Below are 26121 nucleotides of genomic sequence, written 5' to 3'. Positions count from 1 at the left end.
CTGGGCTACAGACCGAGACTCCGTCTCAAAAAAAAAAAAAAAAAAGAAAATTGGAATAAAATGGGCTATGTCATTTACATCTCACAGTTTTGTCGAAGCTTTGCTTCATGATAGAAAATTCTCCCTCTGGATCTCTCTTAATAATATAGTTAGCTAGGATCCTTTTCTCCAAGATTCTGGTACTTTCTTCTAGTTGTTTATATCTCAGAGCAAGAATTCCATTGCTGAATACAGTTTGAGTCTTACCATCTCCATTTCCATCTAGAGACAGTTTTAACCAAAAGTTTATGTTTAAAGAAATCCTCCAGCATTTTGAAAAATGTGTCAGTATTTAATAACAACATTTGTATTTTTAAATATTATGTTTTCCGTGCTTGGATACTATAAAAACAATGCTGGTATCAAATCTCCAACATTACTACTTTAATATTTTTAAGTATGTAAATTGTTAATAAACTTTGTGTATTCAGATAGTTATACTGGAGATACTATACATGAGTATCCTAGAACAAAACCATTAAATATATTTATTGTTAATTGGGAGAGGTTTGTGTGAAAGCACATTATATAGCATAGCAACATATTATGAGCTGTCAGAACATAGAAATATCTTTTTTACAAAGAGCTACATTACAGCTTTTATGTTATATTTATTTTATAATAATATAATGCATACAGTGTAATTTTATTTCACTTGTAGTAAAGGTGTGCTTGGAAGATTAAACATGAGATATCAGGCACCTTAACTTCCTACGCTCCCTGCCTAACATTCAAATGTCTTTCTTCTTATTCTTTGTTGAATACTCACATCCCACTGCCTATCTCTAGCCCCAACATGAAATTTTTGTGTCTGTTGATCTGTGTTCTGACAGTCATGTAAAGATACTAATGAATTAATTTTGTGGTATTTGTATTTTTTTCTTTTTAAAATTAATGGGTAGTATACAAGAAGAATGATGAGAAACTGCTTATTACAGTTAGCAAATTCATAAACCATCTTAAATAGGAGGACCTGGATGCATTCTCTAGACCAAACAGTATTTTATAGAAACTGGAGTCCAAGGAAGTGCTTCAGGGGCCACATGGATCCCAGTTTAATGAGAACAGCTCCAATTTCTGTTTCTATTAAATTGGCATTCCAAACAAATTTTTTGTTGCTATAATTGGTTCTACTTCACTGAAGAAGAAAAAAAATAAAAGAAAAACTATTCTTCTAGAATATTTCCTATAACTGACTTGTGGTCTCTTATGTTACAGCCTACAATTGATGAAAAAATTCAGCTGGTACCTAAAGCACAGCTAGGCAGCTGGGGAAAAGGCAGCAGTGGTGGAGCAAAGGCAAGCGAGACTGGTAAGTGTGCAGTGTCCCTCCTCAAACCTGGCTGTGGCTTGTTAGCATTCGCCTCACAGCACATTCCCATAGTCATCGAATGATGGTTTTAGGGAAAGATGTGTAGACTAATCATGCCTAAAATTTTATTGGTAGCCCTTTCCTTTCAACATAGATCCTTTCTCAGGATCCTTAAATAATTTTAAGCATTAAAAAAAAAAATTTCAGTTCATTCATTTAGGCTAATTAAGACCTTTGTTTATTGATTTATTTTTATTTTATTTATTTATTTTTTTGAGATTGGATCCTGCTGTGTCACCCAGGCTGGAGTGTAGTGGCATGATCACAGCTCACCACAGCCTCAACCTCCTAGGTTCAAGCAATCTTCCTGCCTCAGTCTCCTGAGTAGCTGGGACTACGGGCACACGCCATCACACCTGACTGATTTTTTTTTTTTTTTTTTTTTTTTTTTTTGTAGAGATAGAGTCTCACACTGTGTTGTCTAGGCTAGTCTTGCACTCCTGGGCTCCAGTGATCCTCCCACCTTGGCCTCCTGAGTGCTGGGATTACAGTTATGAGCCACACTCAGCCACTAAGACCTTAATTTTTTAGGTTCCTTTTTGTAGTTGTTGACAAATTTAATATAGCTAGAGAAACTACTGGGACCTCAAATTAAAAGGGAAACTCATTATGTTGAGGAAAGAATCTTAATATGCAGGTGCATTTACTGTAATTTTAGGGAGTTATAAAAGAATAAAGAAATATTGTTCAAAATCTTTTTTGAAAATCAGATTTTGAGAGATTTGACCTGAACTCCAAAGATGTTTGGATCATCAGAAACACATCCTATTAACTGAGGAAGCCCAATGGAAAGAACAAAAAAATTCAGTGTTAACCTACTTCCCATATGTCCCTTCTACTAAGTAATTTCAGCCTTTTTTCTTTAAATTTTAAAAAATGTCATTATTCAGTAAAACCCACATGCTTATTTGTACACACATGAGATTGAAGCATTTGTGTTGGTTAGCTTTGTTAAAGTTTTATTCTGTTTTTGCTTGCCTTCTTCCTCTATTTGCCACTCCCACCCGTTTACTATGTTCTTAAAGGAACGAATGGTTGTAATAAATGAAGACTTCTAAACTCTCTGTTACATGCAAATTCGTTCTAACACTTTGCTTCTCAGAATATGGTAGAGGGACCAGGAGACTGGCATCACCTAAGCTTGTTAGGAGTGCCTGGTCTCAGGCCTCACCCAGGGATGCAGATGACTGATTATTTGCATTTTAGTCATGTGATTTGTATTTTTTTCTAAATCCTTGACATGTGTAGATGCCTTACGGTCAAGTGCTTCCAGTTTAAACAGATTCTCTGCCCTGCAACCTCCAGCACCCTCAGGGTCCACACCATCCACGCCTGTAGAGTTTGATTCCCGAAGGACCATAACTAGGTGAGAACCCTGCTTTTTATGTCTACCCAAGGCCAGCCTGCTTGCCAGTATGTGTGGCAAGATAGGAACAAGGATTCTGATAGTAATCCTTATAGATGCATTCCTTTTATTCCTAAAGTTGATTTCCTTCTGTAATCTTCACACACACTATAATTTCTAAGATAGGAACATAATTGGGTGGTGGATTTGGGATGGGATGGGAGGGAAGGGATTCTTTTTTTTTTCTTTTTTTGAGATGGGGTCTTGTACTGTCGCCCAGGCTGGAGTGCAGTGGCATGATTTTGGCTCACTGCAAGCTCCACCTCCTGGGTTCACGCCATTCTCCTGCCTCAGCCTCCCGAGTAGCTGGGACTTCGGGCACCGGCCACCACGCCCGGCTAATTTTTTGTACTTTCAGTAGAGACGGGGTTTCACCGTGTTAGCCGGGATGATCTTGATCATCTCCTGACCTTGTGATCTGCCCTCCTCGGCCTCCCAAAGTGCTGGGATTACAGGCGTGAGCCACTGTGCCTGGCTGGGAGGGAAGGGATTCTTAAGAAAACTAGGCCCACCCAAACAGCGCTGGAGGCATGTCTAGGGGCTCCCCAAGCTAATCCTCCAGATACTCTAGAAGCATCTAGCATTCTCAACTATGGGAATTAAAGAACGTGACAATCCACCCATACATTTCTCTGTCACAGTGTTCTTCACATTATATTTGAGGTTTTCCTTCATTTTTTTTGCTAGTCTCCATATTTCACTATCTTTCTACTTTTGCTTTTATAGGATTGTTACAGTCAAGTATTCTGTTGACTGGTTTACATACCATGAATGGGGACCCTGTAGTGCAGTCACAAAAAACATTTTTTACATAAGCACTTTCAGAACTGAAGTTTCTTTAAGCTCTAAAACTTTTTTTTTAATTATTATTTTTTAGAGATGGCATCTTGCTATGTTGCCCAGGCTGGCATTGAACTCGTGGTCTCAGGCGATCCTCCCATCAGGCTTTTTATTATTATTATTGTAATAAGTTTGATTAGGTAGACTTTGCAAACTGTGTTACTTAATCCCTTGACTTCTTCTGAAACGAAGTATACTTAGCACAAGTCAGCTTTTCATGATGATTCAGATTGTCGTTGAGTATCACTTGTGGCGCTTTGCTCTCATAAATGTCCCCTAATGGTTCTGCTTCCTAAGCACTTGTGTATGTTCTTTCACAATAGTTAGACCATTCTCCTGCCTGAGTCTCTCCTTTTCCCTTTTAATTTGCTGCTTCTGGTCTACCATGGGCCAACAAACTGTTTGCCCAGCTGGTTAAAATTGTCTAAAAGAAGACGAAATCAGGAAATATGGAGAGTCTCTCTTAAAAGGAATAAAATATATGGCGTTAGCTAATCTAAGACAGCTTTTACTTGATTCTCAAATATTTTCCATATGTTTTAAGTTTCTAAATAAAAAGGTACCATTGTATAATCTCTAAGATAGTGATACCATGTTCTTATAATATTTGTTTCCCTTTCATTTATGTAACTCATACTTTCATCATTGTCTTCTTTTTCCTGAAAGATTTTTAAAAACTAAAATAAGAAATTGCCAAAATTAAGGCCAGGCATGGTGGCTCACGCCTGTAATCCCAGCAGTTTGGGAGGCCAAGGTGGGCAGATCACCTGAGGTCGGGAGTTCGAGACCAGTCTGACCACCATGGAGAAACCCTGTCTCTACTAAAAATACAGAATTAGCCAGGCATGGTGGTGCATGCCTGTAATCCCAGCTACTCAGGAGGCTGAGGCAAGAGAATCACTTGAACCCGGGAGGCAGAGGTTGTAGTAAGCCGAGATCACTCCATTGCACTCCAGCCTGGGCAACAAGAGTAAAACTCCATCTCAAAAAAGAAAAGAAAAAGAAGTTACCAAAATTATCACTGACTTTTTTTTGAGACAGAGTCTCACCGTCGCCCAGGCTAGAGTGTGGTGGTGCAATCTTGGCTCACTGCAACTTCCTCCTCGCAGTTTCAGGCAATTCTCGTACCTCAGCCTCCCAAGTAGCTGGGATTACAAGCACCCGGCACCAAATCCGGCTAATTTTTGTATTTTTAGTAGAGACACGGTTTCACCATGTTAACCAGGCTGGTCTTGAACTCCTGACCTCAAGTGATCTGCCCTGCTCGGCCTCCCAAAGTGCTGGGATTACAGGTGTGAGCCACCATGCTTGGCCACCACTGACATTTTAAAGTATTAAGTAGTATCGCTTCAGAGAAAAAAGTTAAAACATCTTAATAAATATTCCCTTTAAAGTACTCTTTTACTTGTTTGTTGAATAAGCAGACTTTGAAATATAGTTGGTGCTTCACACATCTAATGTTATCTGTGGAAAATTATTCTGCATACTTTCAGAAAGTCTTAGTGTTATGTTATAATTTGAATATGTAGGGGACATGGGCTTGTCTTTCCTTTGAAAAGTGTTGTTTTGTCTTTTAAGTCGTGGAAGTATGGGCAGGGAGAAGAATGATAAGCCCCTTCCATCTGCAACAGCTCGGCCAAATACTTTCATGAGGGGTGGCAGCAGTAAAGACCTGCTAGACAATCAGTCTCAAGAAGAGCAGCGGAGAGAGATGCTGGAGACCGTGAAGCAGCTCACAGGGGCTGTGGATGTGGAGAGGAACAGCACTGAGGCCGAGCGAAATAAAACAAGGGAGTCAGGTGAGAGACTTGGCTTAAACAGATGCAGATTCTGATTTGGGTTTTAAATTTGGAAGGAAAAATAAAAAGGAGACTGCCTGAGTAGATTTTAGAATCAACATATAATAGCAACACATACCAGCATCTGAAGAGTGAAAGGGCACCTCATAGTTTTATAACTGTTCTCATTCCCTAGGTATGCCTTAGCTCGACAGTTTGTAAATTTTCTCCATTCTTTATTAAATGTTATGGTGAGGAGGTCCTCCTGCTGTATTTTAAGCAATCTGAATTTCTTACAAGTCCCTGTAGCATCCCACACTTTACGTTGCTGTTAGATTGTGTATGCTGTGTAGAGCCCCTCAAATGTGTGAAAATTCTCATTATTGAGCCACTGCAAGACAAACCAAAGAGAAGGTATTAGGTTATCTTTAGTCGCCTTCATCTTCCTTGGTAACCTGTTGTTTTTTGTATGCATTTAGCATGTATATACTTAGAGGACTTGCTCAGATAATGCTCTAAAACTTGCTTCATGTATTTAACCTGTGTTTCAGTTTCCTTATCTGTTAAATGGGGATAAGTTGAACCTACCTTTTCAGGATATTATGAAAATTAAATAAGAAGTTAATACATGTAAATACTTAGAACATTACCTGATAAATACAAGGTTTTCAAAAAGTATTAAATGTTGTGATGACGAATATAGCAATGGAAAACAGTTTAAATTGAAGATTATTTTCAGCCTCTTTTAAATATTTATCATGAAGTAATTCCAGTTGTTTTTAGTATTTATATAGCTTTCTAATTTGTTTCACTATTTAAATTGTTTCTCTTAACTGTAGTCCCTAAATGGATCTCAGAGACAAATTAAAGTGTCTTCTCCCAATTGGTGTAACTTTAGATAATACAGCTTTAGGGACGTGTGACTTTTTTAAATCTGTGGTAGATACTTTTGAAATATAACAAGATAGGATATTAAAATATCTTGTGTGTAGTGAATAATGTAGCACAGCTGCTCTATGTGTTTTTATCATCTGATTCATTTGTACATTTACCAGATGCACAGTAAGTGTGAGGCACTTGATCCCTGTTCTTTGCCTTCAGTCTGCTGAGTCAGAAAGACCTTTTTTAGTAATTCCACAAAAGACACAAACTGAGAAAGGTGCTATGAAGAAAGGAATTTAGTTCTAAGAGAATACTTAGAACTATCTGGTACCAAGGAGCTATGTAGAATTAGGGCAAGGGGAGGTTTCCTTCATCTGAAGGACCCATGGGAATGAAGCAGGTTTGTAGACAGGGATGGGTGTGAAGCAGAGGAAAAGAGCACTCCAGACAAGATTACTATGAGCAAAGTTGTAGTAGGAATAGCCACGATTTGTTCAAGCAGCAGTGTGGCTCAGGCTTAGTAGCAAGCAGGGCCCTGACCTGTGCAGGATTGTGAAGACCTCGTGAACTCTTCATCTTCGAAGCAATGGGGAACAATCATAATACAGAAAGGAACAAAAAAGCTTTAAATAGGAAAGTTTATCGTGTTCCTAAATCTTGTTCATTGTTATTGTAGATTATAAAGTTAGTTAGTGCAAATCTATTCTAAAACAAAAGGTTTCTGTATTCTGTTTAAATGTCTTGTATCTATTGTCTTGTAGCTATTAAATGCCTTTACTGTAAAAATAATGTAAAGTACATAATATTGTCAACCATAATCTCACTATTTTAATAGTAATTTTTATTATTTTTACTTTTCTTTGCGGGGGGCCTCTCTAATAGCAAAACCAGAAATTTCAGCAGTGTCAGCTCCTGACAAGGCTGCATTATCAGAAGAGGAAATGGAGAGGAAGTCCAAATCTATCATTGATGAATTTCTGCACATTAATGATTTTAAGGTAAATGAGATTAAAAAAAAAAAAACAAAGTCCTTTGACAGTATATAATACTTGGTTCTGGTCTAAATCAGGTGTCATTATGAACTGATAATACTTAGGTTGAGTAATCCAAGTCCTACACAATTCAGTTTGCTTAACGCTGATGCATTTCTGCCAAGTACTCTCTTTTAATTGGATGCTATAATTTACAACATAGAGTGGTGGGCAGAGAGAATGAGTACCAATCCTTCCCCACTAAAGGAAAACCAAATTGACTTCGATATTAAGGAGCAAAAACAACACATTATCATTATGAAGCATTTCTGGCACCCTGGATATAGCTGTCATGGTCTTTTTTATTTCTTTGAGACAGAGTCTTGCTCTGTTGCCCAGGCTGGAGTGCAGTGGCACAATCTCGGCTCACTGCAACCTCCACCTCCCAAGTTCAAGCAATTCTCCTACCTCACTCTCCCAAGTAGCTGGGACTACAGGTGCCTGTAACCATGCCCAGCTAATTTTTGTATTTTTAGAAGAGGCGGGGTTTCACCATTTTGGCCAGGCTGGTCTTGAACGCCTGACCTCAAATGATCCACCCACCTCGGGCTCTTAAAGTGCTGGGATTACAGGCCTGAGCCACCACACGTCCCATGCTCATGGATAGGAAGAATCACTATCATAAAAATGGCTATACTGCCCAAAGCAATTTATAGATTCGGTGCTATTCCCATTAAACTCCTTTTGACATTCTACACAAAACTAGAAAAACCTATTTAAAAATTCATATGGAACCAAAAAAAGGAGCCCAAATAGCCAAGACAGTCGTAAGCAAAAAGAACAAACTGGAGGCATCACACTGCTCTGCTTCAAACCATGTATGTGTGTATATGTGTGTGTGTGTATGTGTGTGTGTGTATATATATATATATATTTTTTTTTTTTTTTGAGTCAAAGTCTTACACTGTTGCCCAGGCTGGAGTGCAGTGGCACGATCTCGGCTCACTACAAGCTCTGCCTCCTGGGTTCACGCCATTCTCCTGCCTCAGCCTCCCAAGTAGCTGGGACTACAGGCACCTGCCACCACGCCTGGCTAATTTTTTGTACTTTTAGTAGAGACGGGGTTTCAGCGTGTTAGCCAGGATGGTCTTGATCTCCTGACCTCGTGATCCGCCCTCCTCGGCCTCCCAAAGTTCTGGAATTACAGGCATGAGCTACCGCACTGAACCTACTTCAAATTATATTACAGGGCTACAGTAACCAAAACAATGTGGTATGGTACAACAACAGACACACAGACCAGTGGAACAGAATAGAGAACCCAGAAATAAGACTACACACCTTCAATTATCTTCAACAAACCTGACAAAAACAAGCAATGGGGAAAGGATTCCCATTTTAATAAATGGTGTTGGGATACCTGGCTGGTCATATGCGGAAAATTGAAATTGGACCCTTTCCTTATACCATATACAAAAATCAACTAGAGATGGATTAAAATGTAAAACTCAAAACTGTGAAGAAGAAAACTTACACAATACCATTCAGGACATAGGCACAGGCAAAGATTTCATGATGAAGATGCCAAAAGCAATTGCAATGAAAACAAAAATTTACAAATGGGATCTAATCAAATGACAGAGCTTCTGCACAGCAAAAGAAACTATCAATCAACAGAATAAACAGACAACTTACAGAATAGGAGAAACTGTTTGCAATGTATACATCAGACAAAGGTGGTTTTTTGTTGTCGTTTTTTTCTTTTGCTCTCTTTTTTTTTTTATGGAGACAGAGTTTTGCTCTTGTCACCCATGCTGGAGTGCCGTGGTGCAATCTCAGCTCACTGCAACCTCCACCTCCCGGGTTCAAGCAATTCTCCTACCTCAGCCTCCCGAGTAACTGGGATTACAGGCACCTACCACCACCCCCAGCTAATTTTTTTGTATTTTTAGTAGAGATGGGGTTTCGCCATGTTGACCAGGCTGGTCTCAAACTCCTAACCTCAGGTGATCCGCCTCCCAAAGTACTGGGATTACAGGCATAAGCCACTGCGCCTGGCCCCCAACAAAGGTCTTATGTGCAGCATCTATGAGGAGCTTAAACAAATTTACAAGAAATTAAAAAAACACACTAAAAAGTAGACAGAGGACATGAACAGACAGTATTCAGAGGAAGACATACATGTGGCCAACAATCACAAGAAAAAAAAGCTCAACATCACTGATTATTAGAGAAATGCAAATCAAAACCACAATGACATACCATCTGATACCAGTTAGAATGGCTTATTAAAAAATCAAAAAATAATAGATGTTGGCAAGGTTGTGGAGAAAAAGGAACACTTTTATACTGTTGGAGTGTAAATTAGTTCAATCATTGTGGAAGACAGTGTGGCTACTTATGAGAGACCTAGAGACAGAAATAACATTTGACCCAGCAATCCCATTACTGGGTATATACCCAAAGGAATATAAATTGTTCTCTTATAAAGACACATGCACACGTGTGTTCATTGTAGCGCTGTTCACAATAGCAAAAACATGCAATCAACCTAAATGCCCATCAACAATAGACTGGATAAAGAAAATGTGGTACATAGACGCCGTGAAATATTATACAGCCATACAAAGACCAAGATCATGTCCTTTGTAGGGACATGGATTTTGCTGGAGGCCATTATCCTTAGCAAACTAATGCAGGAACAGAAAAGCAAATACCTGATGTTCTCACTTGTAAGTGGAAACTAAATGATGAGAACACATGGACACGTAGAGGGGAACAATGCACACTGGGGCCTACTGGAGGACAGAAGGTGGAAGGAGAGAGAGAGGATCAGGAAAAATAACTAGTGGATACTAGGCTTAGTATCTGGGTGATGAAATAATCCCTACAGCAAACCCCCATGACACACATTTACCTATGTAGCAAACCTGTACATCCTGCACATGTACCCCTGAACTTTTTAAAGTTTAAAAAATGTGTATCATGATATAGCTAATTGACCCTTTATGCAAACACAGTGAATGAATTCCCATTAGAAGACATTTAATCACTTCTGTGTAGTGAGGATTGATATTTATTTATTTATTTTTTTTTTTTTTTTTTTTTTTTTGAAGATAGAGTCTTGCCCTGTTGCCCAGGCTGGAGTGCTGTGGGGCGATTGCAGCTCACTGCAAGCTCCGCCTCCCAGTTCCAAGCAATTCTCCTGCCTCAGCCTCCCGAGTGGCTGGGATTACAGGCGCGTGCCACTATACACGGCTAATTTTTGTATTTTTGGTAGACACAGGGTTTCGCCTTCTTGACCAGCCTGGTCTCGAACTGCTGACCTCAAATGATCTGCCCACCTTGGCCTCCGAAAGTGCTGAGATTACAGGTGTGAGCCACCACGCCCAGCTTGAGGATTGAATATTTGCATTCATTTACAGGTCCTTTGGAAAAGGCGTAGCAATGATGTTGATTGGCTTAAAGTAAGGTTAAAAAACCCACAAGGGGCCAGGTACGGTGGCTCACCCCTGTAATCCCAGCACTTTCGGAGGCTAAGGCTAGCGGGATTACTTGAGCCCAGGAATTTAAGACCAGCCTGGGCAAGATATCCATCTCCACAAAAAAAAATTTTTTAATTAGCTGGGCATGGTGGCACACCTGTGGTCCTAGCTACTGGGGAGGCTGAGGCAGGAGGATTGCCTGAGCCTGGGAACTTGAAGCAGTGGTGAGCTATAATCATGCCACTACACTCTAGCCTGGGTAACTAAGTGAGACCTTATATTGTTTTTAAAAAAAAAAAAAAAAAAAAGGCCGGGTGCGGTGGCTTACACCTGTAATCCCAGCACTTTGGGAGACCGAGGCGGGCGGATCAGGAGGTCAGGAAATTGAGACCATCCTGGCGAACACGGTGAAACCCCGTCTCTACTAAAAATACAAAAAAATTAGCGGGGCGTCATGGCGGGCGCCTGTAGTCCCAGCTTCTAGGGACGCTAAGGCAGGAGAATGGTGTGAACCCGGGAGGCGGTGGAGCTTGCAGTGAGGGGAGATCGCGCCACTGCACTCCAGCCTGGGCGACAGAGCAAGACTCCGTCTCAAAAAAAAAAAAAAGTGAAAGACCCACAAGGATGAAGAGACCAGGGAATAGACAGAAGCGACATTCTGGAAGTTGGAATAAGAAGGATGAGTGGTAATTTATTTAACAAACTAAGACTGTGTGTGAGGTACAGATGTGGCCAGAAACAAAAGGGAATTAGTTGGTTAAAAGCATATATAAGAAATCTTTTACAGCCGGGCGCGGTGGCTCACGCCTATAATCCCAGCATTTTGGGAGGCTGAGGCAGGCGATTACCTGAGGTCAGGAGTTTGAAACCTGCCTGACCAACATGGGGAAACATCGTCTCTACTAAAAATACAAAATTAGCCAGGCTTGGTGGTGCATGCCTGTAATCCCAGCTACTTGGGAGACTGAGGCAGGAGAATCTCTTGAACCTGGGAGGCAGAGGTTTCAGTGAGCCAAGATTGCATAATTGTACTCCAGCCTGGGCAACAAGAGTGAAACTCCGTCTCAAAAGAAAAAAGAAACCATTTTACATGATAATTGTCTTGAATGTTTCAAAAATGGCAATGTCATGAAAAGACAAAAAAGAGAAAGGACCGTTCTAGATTAAAGGAATATGAACAACATCATAACATGTAAAGTCGGATTCTCAACTGGACTCAGCAACAACAAAAAGCTGTGTTAGACCTTTAGAGACAGTTGTGGAAATTTGAATATGTATTATATATCAAATATTTTTATTGACATCATTAATAGTAAATTTGGACATTCAGAAAGAAAGAAAACAATTGATGAATCTAAATCAAAGTGAAGATATGTAGTTGTATATTGTATGACTTTAATTTTTCTGTAGGCTTGAAATTTTGTTAGATAAAAAGTTAATGTGAGGGAGGTATTAAATAAAGGAGCAAGGAGGAAAAAGCATCAGTGGTGAGACACCTAGATGAGCTTCCTCCCTTCTGCATCAGGTCACCACCCTTCCTACCTACATCGTCCCCCTTGGAAGAGCTACTTTGCTTCAAAGGTTGAACCAACAGATTTTGAATTCAGGGCACCAGACTAATTTCCAGTAGCTGAGAGCAGAGAGGTACGCTGCTTTATTGGTGTATCAGCAACTCTGGCTGACCGGCTTTCACCCTTCAGACCAAAGATATTGACTTGGCTGGATTACTCTATAGTAAGCACCAGTTAACAAGCACAAATTAAGAAGCATACCACAAAAACTTACTAAAAGAATTTTAATGCTTAACCTAACTATATCACTTCAATTTAATTTTCATAAGAAGACTTTTTTCATTGAAGATTGAGCAAATATTAACCTACATAGACACAGTAACCTCTGTTGACACATTAAGGCTTTTGAATCACGACATTAAATATCTATTTCATAATATACTATTTTCAATTTTTTAAATAAATGATCATAAAATAAGTAAATATTATGTAGAAAAATACATTTGACTCTGGCCCTTTGAGTGATGTTTAATAAAATTGTTAAACTAAACATGTTAACTTTGTAAAGATGCATCATTTTTTAAAAAATTTTTATTTATAAAAACGGTTCTCTGGTAGAAACTGGAAAACCTACTAGACAAATTTGAAAAGAGCTATAATGCTCTTTTTTTGTATGACTTTTAATATTGCCCATATCAGCCTGCAATTTACTGAGCTATATAGTATGTTAAACAAATAGAAACTTAAATATGGAAACTGTCCTGTTCATGGAGCTTTCTCCTGATTCTAAGTAAAAGATTTTAAAGTTATCTTAACATTCTGGTAACACTATCCAGATTTTGGAGTAAGCCTTTCTTTGCTGTTGGAACAGGAAGCCGTGCAGTGTGTGGAAGAGCTGAATACCCAGGGCCTGCTACATGTTTTTGTGAGAGTGGGAGTGGAGTCCACCCTGGAAAGGAGCCAGATCACCAGGGATCACATGGGCCAACTACTCTATCAGCTGGTACAATCAGAAAAACTCAGCAAACAGGACTTTTTCAAAGGGTCGGTATCCTCTTCAAGAGTGGTATTCAGTTACTAGGCTCTTGGGTATCAGTTAATTTTTAAAGTACTTACCTCTTTAAGTATTTAGTTTTTTCCATAGATGAAAATTGTATCCACTGTAATGTGTTGATATGATGCAATTAATGTATTGATATATGTTGGTTGATGTGATGGCATTTTATAGATTGTGCTAGGGCATAAAGGTTATCTTTTGGTTTTCTGAATATTATTGTTAGATCTCTATCATGATGTAAGTAAGGTAGCAGAGACCCCTTAGGCTCAGGGAAACTCTGAGGCCTTTAGCAGCCCATTTACATGTGATCCCCAAATGTTCTTTGAGGAAAAAACCTTTTCTTTGTGAGAACAATTCTGAAAAATTGTCTTAAATTTAAAAACCTTATTCTTCCAATAAACCATGGTTATTGTGGCTAGGAAGCACTTGTCTGCCCACTCTAGCCTCATGGAGAAGGATGTGTAACTCCATGTTCTTAATGATTTAGTCTGTTTCAGTTTGGTTTCATTATGATTCTTGTCAATGGACGGTTTGATGAGGTTTGCCTGTCATTGGTGGTGAATCCTCATTTGATCAGGTTCTGGTATATTTGTGATATACCATCATCACAAGTGCATAGATCAGGTTCCTTTTGGTTCAACCACAAAATTTTACCCAGGCATAGGTTGTATAACCAATGTTTAAAGTGAAAATTGCATTGGTAAAAAATTTTGTTTTAGGAGCCATGTTGTATCAAATATAAACACAGAGTCACACCCAGCACTGACAGATGCCCACTCTCTAAGGGAATAGCAACTAGGATCTCCTAAGGTCTGGACATTGGATATGCATCTGCCATCTCGTCCTCACTTGGACATATGCTTATTGAGTCAAATGGCAGTAAGAATTCTGCACTACTTGTAATTTTCCTTTCTTTTTTTTTTTTTTTTTTTTTTTTTGCCAAGCTTATATTCTCATAAATTAAATGCACATATGATTAAATGACACTGTATATTTTTCTCTATTCATTTCACATATGGCCATCCTTTTAGAATAAGGTAACCATTAAATGTCATTATTGTCCGGGTGCAGTGGCTCACACCTGTAATCCCAGCACTTCGGGAGGCTGCAGCGGGTGGATCACTTGAGATCAGGAGTCTGAAACCAGCCATGGCCAACATGGCCAACATCTACTAAAAATACAAAAATTAGCCCAATGTAGTGGCGTGAACCTGCAATCCCAGCTACTTGTGAGGCTGAGGCATAAGAATCGCTTGAACCTGGGAGGCGGAGGTTGCAGTGAGCGAAGATTGCACCACTGCACTCTGCCTGGCTTAGTCTCAAAAAAACAAGTCATTGTTGAATTTATTCATTTGATTTTGCAGACAATGATGACATTGTCTTCTAGGTCCTCGAAAATTTATACTTGCCCCTAGGATCATTAAAAAGTTTTCTTGCCAGGCGTGGTGACTCGCACCTGTAATCCCAGTATTTTGGGAGGCCGAGGCGGGCGGATCACAAGGTCAGGAGTTCAAGACCAGCCTGACCAACATGGTGAAACCCCATCTCTACTAAAACTATGAAAATTAGGCTGGGCACCGTGGCTCACACCTGTAATCCTAGCACTTTGGTAGGCCAAGGCGGGTGGATCACGAGGTCAGGAGATCGAAATCATCCTGGCTAACATGGTGAAACCCTGTCTCTACTAAAAATACAAAAAATTAGCCAGGCATGGTGGCACGAATCCCAGCTACCCAGAGACTGAAGCAAGAGAATCGCTTGAACTAGGGAGGCAGAGGTTGCAGTGAGCTGAAATTGTGCCACTGCACTCCATGCTGGGCGACAGAGTGAGACTCCCTCTCAAAAAAAAAAAAAGTTTTCTTTCAGGCTGGGCATGGTGACTCACACCTGTAATCATAGCACTTTGGAAGGCTGAGGCAGAAAGATCGCTTGAGCCCAGGAGTTTGAGACCAGCCTGTGCAACATGGTGAAACTCCATTTATACTAAAAATACAAAAATTAGCTGGGCATGGTGGTGTGCACCTATAGTCCCAGCTACTTGGGAGGCTGAGGCAGAAGGATTGCACCTGGGAGGTCCAGGCTGCAGTGAGCCATGATCACACCACTGCACGCCAGCCTAGGTAACAGAATGAGACCTTGTATGGAAAAAAAAAAAAAAGTTTTCTTTCAGCAATAAGCTAGATTGCTCTGAATTCAGTGAATGACTAGATTAAGTCCATTTGAACCAGTTAGTAAGAAATTTTGGCAAAAGTTGCTGTGGTTATTGGTTTTTAAGGCCAGGATGGTTTCCCAGTTTTAAAAGAGAAGCTTCCAATTCAGTCCATTAACTAGCCAGTGCAAATGGTAAGAGCAAATGAAGGTATGTACACCCTCAAAATCAGATTGAATATGGTCCCCCCAGCAGACTTGAAACTATAATTTCCTAGAAATAATACTGTTGGAGTAACAAGGATATCTATTTATAAATAGTTACTTATTACCCAGGTATTATGATATATTCCTCAGAAAATTCTGGAAATGATAATGGTAAATTATTGTTTACTATTTTCTGTCTCTTCAAACTATATTCAGAAGTTGATTCATATCTATAAAGATCCCCGGAAGCGTAGTCCACCATTATTGGCTATAATTGAACTTGTGAGATACTAACTTAGTCTCTAGGATATCTCAGACATTTGCATTTCTCTCTTTGTGGGATTCCCTGAAGAAAGAATATCATAACCAGACATGGTGGCTACACTTTTGTTGTTGGTAGTAGAATTGCTGTTGCTGGCAATAACTACCACACTACTACCTTTTATTTAGACATAAAATGAGGTTAACGCTTCTGTGTCTCAGCAATTACTTCATGTTTCACCATACCTGCTTCCTTCTGCAACTAGAGGCAGTGCAGTGTCTCCAGGCCTAACTTTTGATGCTTAGACCTAACCAGTCTTGGACCTTAGACCAAGACATGTAAAAGTTGTACTATTTTATTCTGAATGGAGAGGCCTGACAATTTAGTGCCCACCTTTTTCTAAGAGGGAAATGGTAGGGATTGCTTCATGTCAGTGTCCGCCAGGAGCCGTCTTGCAAGTAGATGAGAATTTCACAATCCTTTCTAAAACCTGAGTTATAAATGGTTCATACTGTCTAGGGGGACCATTTATTGGAGCCATGAAGATACCCTGTCTTTTGCTTCTATTTCTTTTTTTTTTTTTTTTTTGAGACAGAGTCTCGCTCTGTCACCCAGGCTGGAGTGCAATGGCCGGATCTCAGCTCACTGCAAGCTCCACCTCCCAGGTTCACGCCATTCTCCTGCCTCAGCCTCCCGAGTAGTTGGGACTACAGGCGCCCGCCACCGCGCCCGGCTAGGTTTTTGTATTTTTTAGTAGAGACGGGGTTTCACCGTGTTAGCCAGGATGGTCTCGATCTCCTGACCTCGTGATCCGCCCGTCTCGGCCTCCCAGAGTGCTGGGATTACAGGCTTGAGCCACCGCGCCCGGCCTGCTTCTATTTCTTAACCTACAAAGATAGTGTTGTCCTTCCATAGTATTGTAGAAGAGCCTCTGAGATCAGCTGCTTTGGGTGCTGCTACTGCTTAGATGTCAACTTCTGAACAGTTGGGAAAGCAGTTTCTGCCTAGCTTGCCAAGCCAGTGATAACCCTGGGAAGGTTAGAAAGCAGAAAGGCAGCCAGGCGCGGTGGCTCACGCCTGTAATCCCAGCACTTTGGGAGTCCGAAGCAGGCGGATCACGAGGTCAGGAGATTGAGACCATCCTGGCCAACATGGTGAAACCCCATCTCCACTGAAAACACAAAAATTAGCTAGGCATGGTGGTGCATGCCTGTAATCCTAGCTACTCGGGAGGCTGAGGCAGGAGAATTGTGTGAACTAGGGAGTCGGAGGTTGCAGTGAGCCGAGATTGCACCAGTGCACTCCATCCTGGCAACAGAGTGAGACTCCATCTCAAAAAAAAAAAAAAAAAAAAAGGCAGAAAGCCTCCAGGTATACTGATCCCTGGTGAGCTAGTTACTAATCTGCCATTTCTCCCTATGGTTCTCTTTAGAGTATGCACTGCTGCAAAGTAGTAAAATAGACAAAAATTTCAAATAGGCTCTATGAATATAGCTTTTAGGGCCTTTGGAATTTTCCTTACAAGGTGTTATGTCAACTGTGAGCATAATAGTTGCTGTGTGTAAAACATACCTCCACAAAGATAACATCAAGCCATTCTCCTGAGATTTTCAGGACTTGAATCTAAATACTTTATGACACAAGTTAGGTCGGTAGGTAGATAGGTAGAAGCATTATTGTATAGGTACATGCACTTCAAACTGTGTGTTGATAGTCTTTTTATATCATGATTTCAGAAAACTGTTTAAAAACTGTCTAATAAATATAGTTGAGTGCAGTTTGCTGTTAGTCACAGAATTGGAATGACTTTGAAAGTGTAATAAACAAATGAAGACCAAGGTTGTAAAAATTAGAGTGGACAATAGACACAAAATATGTACCCTAGAGGAAGATTGATACGTTAATATTTCATTTTGGGAGATGTTTGTTAGAGAGGAAATTCTTATCTCTTCCTTGACTGCTTTTCTGGAACTTTTATTACTGCTTGCAGCAATTCTACATTGGTAAAAGACCCTACATAGGCTGGACATGGTGACTCGCACCTGTAATCTTCAGTTACCAGGGAGGCTAAGGTGGGAGGATGGCTTGAGGCCAGGAGTTCAAGACGACCAGTCTGGGCAACATAGCAAGACCCCATCTCTAAAAAAAAATTAACAAAAAAAGTAGCTGTGCATGGTGGCACATGCCAATAATTACAGCTACTTGGGAGGCTGAGGCAGGAAGATTGCTTGAGCCCAGGAGTTCAAGGCTGTAATGAACTATGAGAACATCACTGCACCCCAGCCTGGGCAACAGAGTGAGATCCTATCTTTAAAAACAAAAAAAAACACTTTGGGAGGCCATAGTGGGCAAGTTGCTTGAGCCTAGGAGTTTCAGACTAGCCTGGGCAACATGGTGAAACCCCATCCCTACCAAAAAATACCAAAACTATCTGGGCATGCTGGTGGGTGCCTATAGCTGCAGCTACTTAAGAAGCTGAGGTGGGAGGATTGCCATACTGACCTTGTAAAATGACTTGGAAAGTATTTTCTCCACTTCGATTTCTTGGAAGAGTTTGAAAAGAATTTGTTCTTCTTCAAGTGTTTGGTAGAATTCAGCAGTGAAGCCATCTAGTCCTGGGCCTTTTTTTTTTTTTTTTTTCCTTTCTGAGATAGGGTCTTGCTCTGTCACCCGGGTTGGAGTGCAGTGGCTTCATCGTGGCTCACTGCAACCTCAACCTCCTGGGCTCAAGTGATCCTCCCACCTCAGCCTCTCAAGTAGCTGGAACAGTAGGTGCATGCCACTATGCTCAGCTCATTTTTTATTTTTTTTAGAGATGATGTCTCACTATGTTGCCCAGGCTGGTCTTGCACTCCTAGACTCAAATGATCCTTCCACCTTGGCCTCTCAAAGTGCTGGGATTATAGGTTGAAGGCAGTGCACCTGGCCATAATTCAGTCTTGATTTGTTGTATGTATCTATGAGTTTATCTGTTTTTTTCTAGATTATCCATATTATTGTTCATAGTAGTTTCTAAATGATCCTTTGTATTTCTGTGGTATCAGTTGTAATATCTCCTCTCTCATTCCTTATTTTGAGTCTTCTCTCTTTTCTCCTAGTCTAGATAAGGGTTTCTTGATTTTCTTCATTATTCCAAAAAAAAACAAAAAAAAACTCCGAGTATCATTGATTTTTTTTTCTTTCATTTTTTAAGTGTCTATTTCATTTATTTCTGTTTGCATGTTTGTTATTTCCTTCCCTGTGCTAACTTTGGGCTTAGTTTGTTCTTCTATTTCCTTGATGTGTAATGGTATATTGTTTGAGATCTTTTTTCTTTTTTGATATGCATACTCATTTTTCCCTCTTAAGAGTACTTTTGCTGCATTCTATAAGTTTTGGATGTTGTGTTTCCCTTTTCATTTGTCTCAAGGTATTTTTAAAAATTCCTTTGTAATTTTTTCTGTGACCTATTGGTTGTTTAGGAGAATGTTGTTTGACATTCACATGTTTGGATATTTTCCAAGATTTCCCCTGTTACTGATTTCAAGTTTTATTGCATTGTGATCCAAAAAGATACTTGATATGATTTCAGTTCTCTTAAATGTGTTAAATCTTGTTTTGTGGTCTAACATATGATCTATTGGGGAGAATGTTTTATTTGCACTTTAGAAGAATATGTATTCTGCTGCTGTTTAATGGAATGTTCTGTATATTTTTATTTGGTTTAAAGTATAATTCAAGGCCAATGTTTCCTTACTGATTTTCTGTCTAGATGAGTTGTTCATTGTTTAAAGAAGGGTGTTGAGGTCCCCTACTCTTGCTGTACTGTAGTCTGTCTTTCCCTTCAGATAATTAATTGCCTTATGTTTTTAGGTACTCCAATGTGAGGTGCATATATATTTATAATTGTGATATCCTCTTAGTAAATTGATTCCTTTATCATTACATAATGACCTTTGTCTCTTACAGTTTTTGACTTAATGTCCTTTTTGTCTTGTGTAAGTATAGCTACCCTTGCCCTCTTTTGGTTTCTGTTTTCATGAAATATCTTTTTTCTTTTCTTCCTTTTCAGTCTGTTAATGTCCTTACTAGTAAAATGAGTCTCTTACAGACAGCATATGGTTGGATCTCATTTTTCATTTATTTATTTTTTAAGTTTTGAGAGAGAGTCACACTCTGTCACCGAGGCTGGGGTGTAGTGGCGCAATCAAGGCTCACTGCAACCTCTTCTTTCTGGGCTCAAGCAATCCTCCTGGGTAGCTGAGACCACAGCCATGTATCATGATGCCTGGCTAATTTTTTTTATTTTTTTATAGAGACAGAGTCTCCCTACATTGCCCAGGATGGTCTCCAACAACTAGGCTCAAGTGATCCTCCTGCCTTGGCCCCTTCAAGTGTTGGGATTACAGGCATGAGCCATTGCACCTGGCCAGATCTTATTTTTTAATCTATTTAGCCACTCCGTCTTTTGATTGGAAAATTTAATCCATTTACATTTGATATAATTATTTATAGATAAGGACTTGCCACTGCCATTTTGTAATTTGTTTTCTGGTTATTTTGACAATACCACTTTCAATTGTAGTAGCATTATTTTGCTTTTTTAAAAGATTTCTTATCAGAACTTTACTGCATTAAAATTTTAAAATATTTTTCTTTTAATGGTGTATCCCTTTCTACAATTAAAATTTTAGACAAAAACCCAGTATATAAAATGAAGTGGAGCTTTTGTAATTGAAATGGGTGGAGGGATATCTGCAGTCTCATCTATGTAGACCCTACCAAAGTTCAGTCCAATGGCTGTGGTTTTTTCCCTGCAGCCAAAGAACAGCCTGACAGTCCAATGACTGTGATGGTCACTACATGCCAAGAGGCAAGGGTATGATGTAGCTCTGTTTCATTTTTTCAGCTTTTAGAAAATACGTGTGGTGCAAAGCATTATTATAGGCTATGTAGTAGTGCAAAGACATAAGGACAGTTATTACCTAGGTGCTTCCGTACACTTAGGATTTTTCTTTTAGAATCATGCAACAGGATTTAGGAACTGTAAACCTGAAAAAACAATAAGCTCCTTACAGGCTTGTTCTCTGGAAATCCTATGTTCAGCTAAAAAAGGTTTTTGTTAGCAGTATAGATTTGACCACTGATTGTATTCTGCAGACTGTCCCATGATGAACTGACTGATCAAGGAGTAAAAAACCAAGGCAAGAATATGGGTATATTTTATTTGTAATGAGGTAAAATATATGAGATAAAAATAGCAGCAGATATACTGCTGAAAGACCAGCATGGCTACAGTTGTCTCTTGGGCCCATTGAACAGCTTCATTTATGCTGCTAGCCCATGGAGCAGGAGTTGGCAGGGTCAGGTGGTTAACCTAGAAATCCTGGAGTCCAGCTAGGTTATATTCCATCAGGGGTACATTAACTGAACCCAAAGTACGCACATAATGAGAGAACCTGCAATTATTTGACATCTATTTGCCATAGCACAGATACTGTCCTCGGCGTCAAATAATTGCAAGCTGTGAGGTCAGAAAGTTGGAATTAAGGATTCATGAAGCCCGGAGTTAGGTAATATGGCTGAGCTGCAAACTGTTTTGAAATGGCAGCTTCAGAATGGTGACCCTGCCCACGGTAGTAGCTGTTTTTAAGTGAAAAGTTTTACTGACATGTAGGCCTCTGAAAAAAGGGTGGCGTACTTTGGCTAGAACCTGGAACTGCAGTGGAAAAGCACACATTTTACAATTGTAGAGATCTGAAAGGGCATGCATACAATTACCACCTGCTCTTAGCCCTTCAATTCATTCCTCCCTTTCCTTATGACTTGCAGTTATGTGTATGTCTCCTGTAGTTAAATTCATTTGCTTTTGTACTTTTTAATATATTGTATATGGAAATAATTAACAACGTCTTGAGTTGTTTGTTTCTACTTCCAAGTGAATAGCTGTGATTTTTAGCCTACATAAGACTGCTGGTATTTTATATTTGATTTTCCTGAGTTTTACATTTAATTCCCATTTGCTTGACATTGAGAAATAGTTATAATTCATAGGACAAAAGTCTGAAACCATTAGCTTTTCTGTAGAGATAGAACAGTTTGTAACATGTAATAATGATGGTAGTGTTAGTAATGTTGTCAGACTCTTTTATATCCATCCAGTTTTTTTACCCATTGTAAGGTTCCTCAAGAACACAGATTTTTGCCTTTTCTTTGTGTCAGATCTTTGTTACAGTAAGTGTTTAGTCAGTGCTTTTGATTGACTCAGAGGACGTGATATTCAACTGTGGTGAATTCTTTATAGTACAGGATTAAATGGATAGTTTTTCCCCTAGAACTTCACAGGACTGTCCTCCTTTTCATCATTTAAGGCTTTCAAATGTCACCTTTATATGGAGGTGTTTTCTGACCTCCTTCTGGTACCATAGTTCATGTTCTTCAGAGTATTAGCTCTATCTGCAAGTATGCTTTTGTCTGTTCTAGTCTTTTTCCCCACGCTGACATAATCTCTTTGAGAATGGTAATGTGTTTACCAGTTACTTTGTGGCTAGACTGTACCTAACATAGCAGGTGATTAATATGTATTTGTTGATTGATTTTTTAATCTTTTTATTTAATCTTAACTTTTGAATTACATTTGCATGTTATTTTTACCCCCGTTCCTTTTCAGTTTTTCAGAAACTTTGGAATTGGCAGATGACATGGCCATTGATATTCCCCATATTTGGTTGTACCTTGCTGAACTGGTGACCCCCATGTTAAAAGAAGGCGGAATCTCCATGAGAGAACTTACCACGTAAGTTATACTTGTTTCTCTTGATATATGTCAGGTAGAACTGACACATAACTCACCTGCTAGCTCTCTAGCATAGTACTATCCCATGGTTGCTTTTGGAGACTCTTGAATGGAGCCTGTGACTCTTAAAGACTTCTGATTTCAGTGTAAAAATGTTACATTATGCTAGGTCTACACCTGAGATATGTTGGGGATATGATAGCCCTGTGGTCTGTTGAGGGTAGTTGTGATAATAGATTGGCTCCAGAATCGTGTAACTAGAAGATGACTGCTTCTTAGAAGCTTAATGTTAATCTGGCTTTTGTGTCTATCATTGTACTAGTGCTGTAAGTAGTTGTATTTTCCCACTGTAGCTTGTCAAACTGCGGTACCCCATAGTACATGCTCATGATTATAATAAAAGAAACAGATCTCAAGTATTCCTAAGTTTGGATATGAGTGGGGAATGGATGCTACATTATATAGACCAGTGGTTCCCAAACTCTGTTCTTTGAAACACTAGTGTTTCCGCAAAAGTTGTTTATATAGTCAAACTTTGCACACTGCCATGTCCCTTTTCTTTGAGATTAACAAAACATATTTAGCATATTAAAGTTTATGAGAGTCCTATAATAAAGCAATAAATAAAAAGTAGTTAGCTTTGTTTAATTCAGCATTGCATCACTTAAAGTATAGATATCCTATGGAACACAGGTTGAGAAATACTGATTTAGACTATTAAAAAATTGGCCCCTTCTCTGTTTCATCCATAATTTCATCTATAAAGAAAAGCTTCCTTTCTTAAAAATACTTTCTATATGGCCAGGCACGGTGGCTCACGCCTGTAATCCCAGCACTTTGGGAGGCCAAGGCAGGCGGATCACAAGGTCAGGAGATCAAAACAATCCTGGCCAACGTGGTGAAACCCCATCTCTACTAAAATGCAAAAATTAGCTGGGTGTGTTGTTGCGTGCTTTTAATCCCAGCTACTCGGGAGGCTGAGGCAGGAGAATCGCTTGAACCAGGGAATTGGAGATTGCGGTGAGCTGAGATTGCGCCAGTGCACTCCAACCTGGCGACAGAGCAAGACTCTGCCTCAAAAAAAAAAAAAAAAAACTTTATGAAAGCATCACAACTCCCTGTTACCTAAGATGCTTCTTGTTTTAGCTTGAAGCAGACCTTACATAAACAAACAGATTACCGAGTCTGAGCTTTGTGTTGCTTCTATCACTGAAGTGGTTAAAGAAAAAGGTAAAAACCAAGAACTCGCATGTTCCTTTTCAGGATCTTCTCCTGAAAATGACTTAGAGCATGTCCTGGAGCTTTGGCTTGCCCAGTATTGTTTAGGTTGCACAGTGTCTGGCTTTTTGTCACACATTGTTTGCCTCTTGTTCTAGAAGAAAAGATTTCTTCAGAGGTACTTATTCACTGCTCCTATCTTTTACAGAGAATTTAGCAAACCTTTACTTCCTGTTGGAAGAGCTGGGGTCTTGCTTTCTGAAATATTGCACCTACTATGCAAACAAATGGTGAGTGTTAAACTGAGTGTCAGCCTCAACAGCATTATTAGAAAGGGCAGTGCAGTGATCTTGATCTTGGGTTATCTGTGAATAGCTTAGGTCTCAGGGTGCAAGAAATTCTATTTCCTTTTATTCTTTGAAAAAAGAGTGAGGTCTCTGCTTCAACCCAGTTTCTTTCTGAGGTGCATTTGTCCTTCTGTTTACTAATATCGTGGGGAAGACTTATCAAATCTCGACTAGATTTGGTATAATTCTAAAGAATCTCAAGACGTGTTATTTGTGGTTGGTGATTTTTTCTTCCCTTGAAACAAAATGGGTATATCATTTATATGTTTTAATAGCTTTCAACGAAGAGCTCCATAGAGCTGGAGGCTGTCAGTCTATAAAGTCTGTGGCAGGCTGTCAGTCTATAAAGTGGGAACAGATAAATCTAAACCAATAATTTCAAAAGAGTGTGAAAGTGCTCTGTTAAAGTCTAAGAGGTTTGGGGAAGTGTCGTGGCATCACAAAGGGAATTAAATGTCTAGGATGAGAGGGATGAGAGATGTCAAAACAAAATAGAACTCAGAAATGAAGATTCTGGAGTGATTTCTGACTTACACCTGACCCAAAGATATTGGATGATAGATTTTAACCTTTAAAGCCAGTGTTTCATTCCTCCCTCTGATACAGAAGTCCTTCTGTATCCCATTTGTGTGGTAGTTATTCATAAAGAGATGCACTAAATATCCTGGTCTCTAGTTCTGTTGATTATTTGTTAATACTACTCTTTGCTTAATGGCACTAAAATTTTTACTGAACCCTAGCTTTTATGTCCAAAATTTCTTCCTCTCTGACCTACTTGACTTTAGTCCTTATTTAAAACTCACATTCTGGCCAGGCATGGTGGTTCATGCCTGTTATCCCTGCACTTTGGGAGGCCGAGGTGGGCAGATCACGAGGTTAAGAGATCGAGACCATCCTGGCCAACATGGTGAAACCCCGTCTCTACTAAAAATACAAAAATTAGCCAGGCATGGTGGCAGGCACCTGTAATCCCAGCTACTCAGGAGGCGGAGGCAGGAGAATCACTTGAACCCGGGAGGCGGAGGTTGCAGTTAGCCAAGATCATGCCACTGCACTCCAGCCTGGCAACAGAGCAAGACTCCATCTCAAAAAAAAAAAAACAAGAACAAAAACTCACATTCTGGCCGGCACAGTGGCTCATGCCTGTAATCCCAGCACCTTGGGAGGCCGAGGCGGGTGGATCACCTGAGGTCAGGAGTTGGAGACCAGCCTGGCCAACATGGCGAAATCCCATCTCTACTAAAAATACAAAAATTAGCCAGATGTGGTGGCAGGCACCTGTAATCCCAGCTGCTTGGGAGGCTGAGGCAGGAGAATCACTTGAATCTGGGAGGTGGAGGTTGGAGTGAGCTGAGATCGTGCCACTGCGTTTCAACCTGAGCTACAGAAAGAGACTCTGTCTCAAAAATTAATAATAATAACTAAAAATAAAACTCACATTCTTACTTTTATGTGTAGAAACAGCACAACCCTACTTCTAAATAAAACTAAATTCTCATAGAGTATAAGCTTTGGAGCTAGATTCCTGGGTTCAAATTCTGGTTCCACCATATTTTCAGCTGTGCCTTGGACAAGTTACTCTATGAAGTAATTAATACATGCCTCTCAGGTGACAGCCACAGCCTCAGACCTGGCACTTTCCTTTTCACTGTGACTTTCTCCAGCTAGAGGACTTGCACCTCTTCACGTTTTTCTACCTGACAACAGCTCTTCTTTATTGTCTCTCTTGGGCTCAATCTTGTGCTTCTTGCCCTTGAAACACTTCTCATTCCTGGTTCAGGAGCAACAGCTGCCTTAAGCCTCCTTGTATCAGGCAGCATCGCT

At 39.8% G+C, this 26121-nt stretch overlaps 1 protein-coding gene and 1 non-coding gene across 6 annotated transcripts in view; one reads left to right on the top strand and one right to left on the bottom strand.

The window, feature by feature from the left end:
* Positions 1-26121, top strand: part of EIF4G3 (eukaryotic translation initiation factor 4 gamma 3) — a 379715-nt gene that overhangs the window by 336175 nt on the left and 17419 nt on the right. For all 5 annotated transcript variants that reach the window (XM_025384549.1, XM_025384551.1, XM_025384552.1 and 2 more), the window contains 7 exons: positions 1258-1351; positions 2660-2777; positions 5235-5455; positions 7199-7314; positions 13155-13327; positions 22607-22732; positions 24159-24240. In XM_025384549.1, coding sequence (XP_025240334.1) covers positions 1258-1351; positions 2660-2777; positions 5235-5455; positions 7199-7314; positions 13155-13327; positions 22607-22732; positions 24159-24240 — 930 coding nt within the window. The remainder of the gene's footprint in view (positions 1-1257; positions 1352-2659; positions 2778-5234; positions 5456-7198; positions 7315-13154; positions 13328-22606; positions 22733-24158; positions 24241-26121) is intronic.
* On the bottom strand, positions 12886-12947 carry LOC112615805. The gene has a single exon (XR_003117473.1). It is a non-coding gene; the product is annotated as a U7 small nuclear RNA (small nuclear RNA).

Source organism: Theropithecus gelada, chromosome 1 (genome assembly GCF_003255815.1).
Source record: "Theropithecus gelada isolate Dixy chromosome 1, Tgel_1.0, whole genome shotgun sequence".
NCBI lineage: Eukaryota > Metazoa > Chordata > Mammalia > Primates > Cercopithecidae > Theropithecus > Theropithecus gelada.
This window is presented reverse-complemented; position numbering and strand designations above follow the sequence as displayed.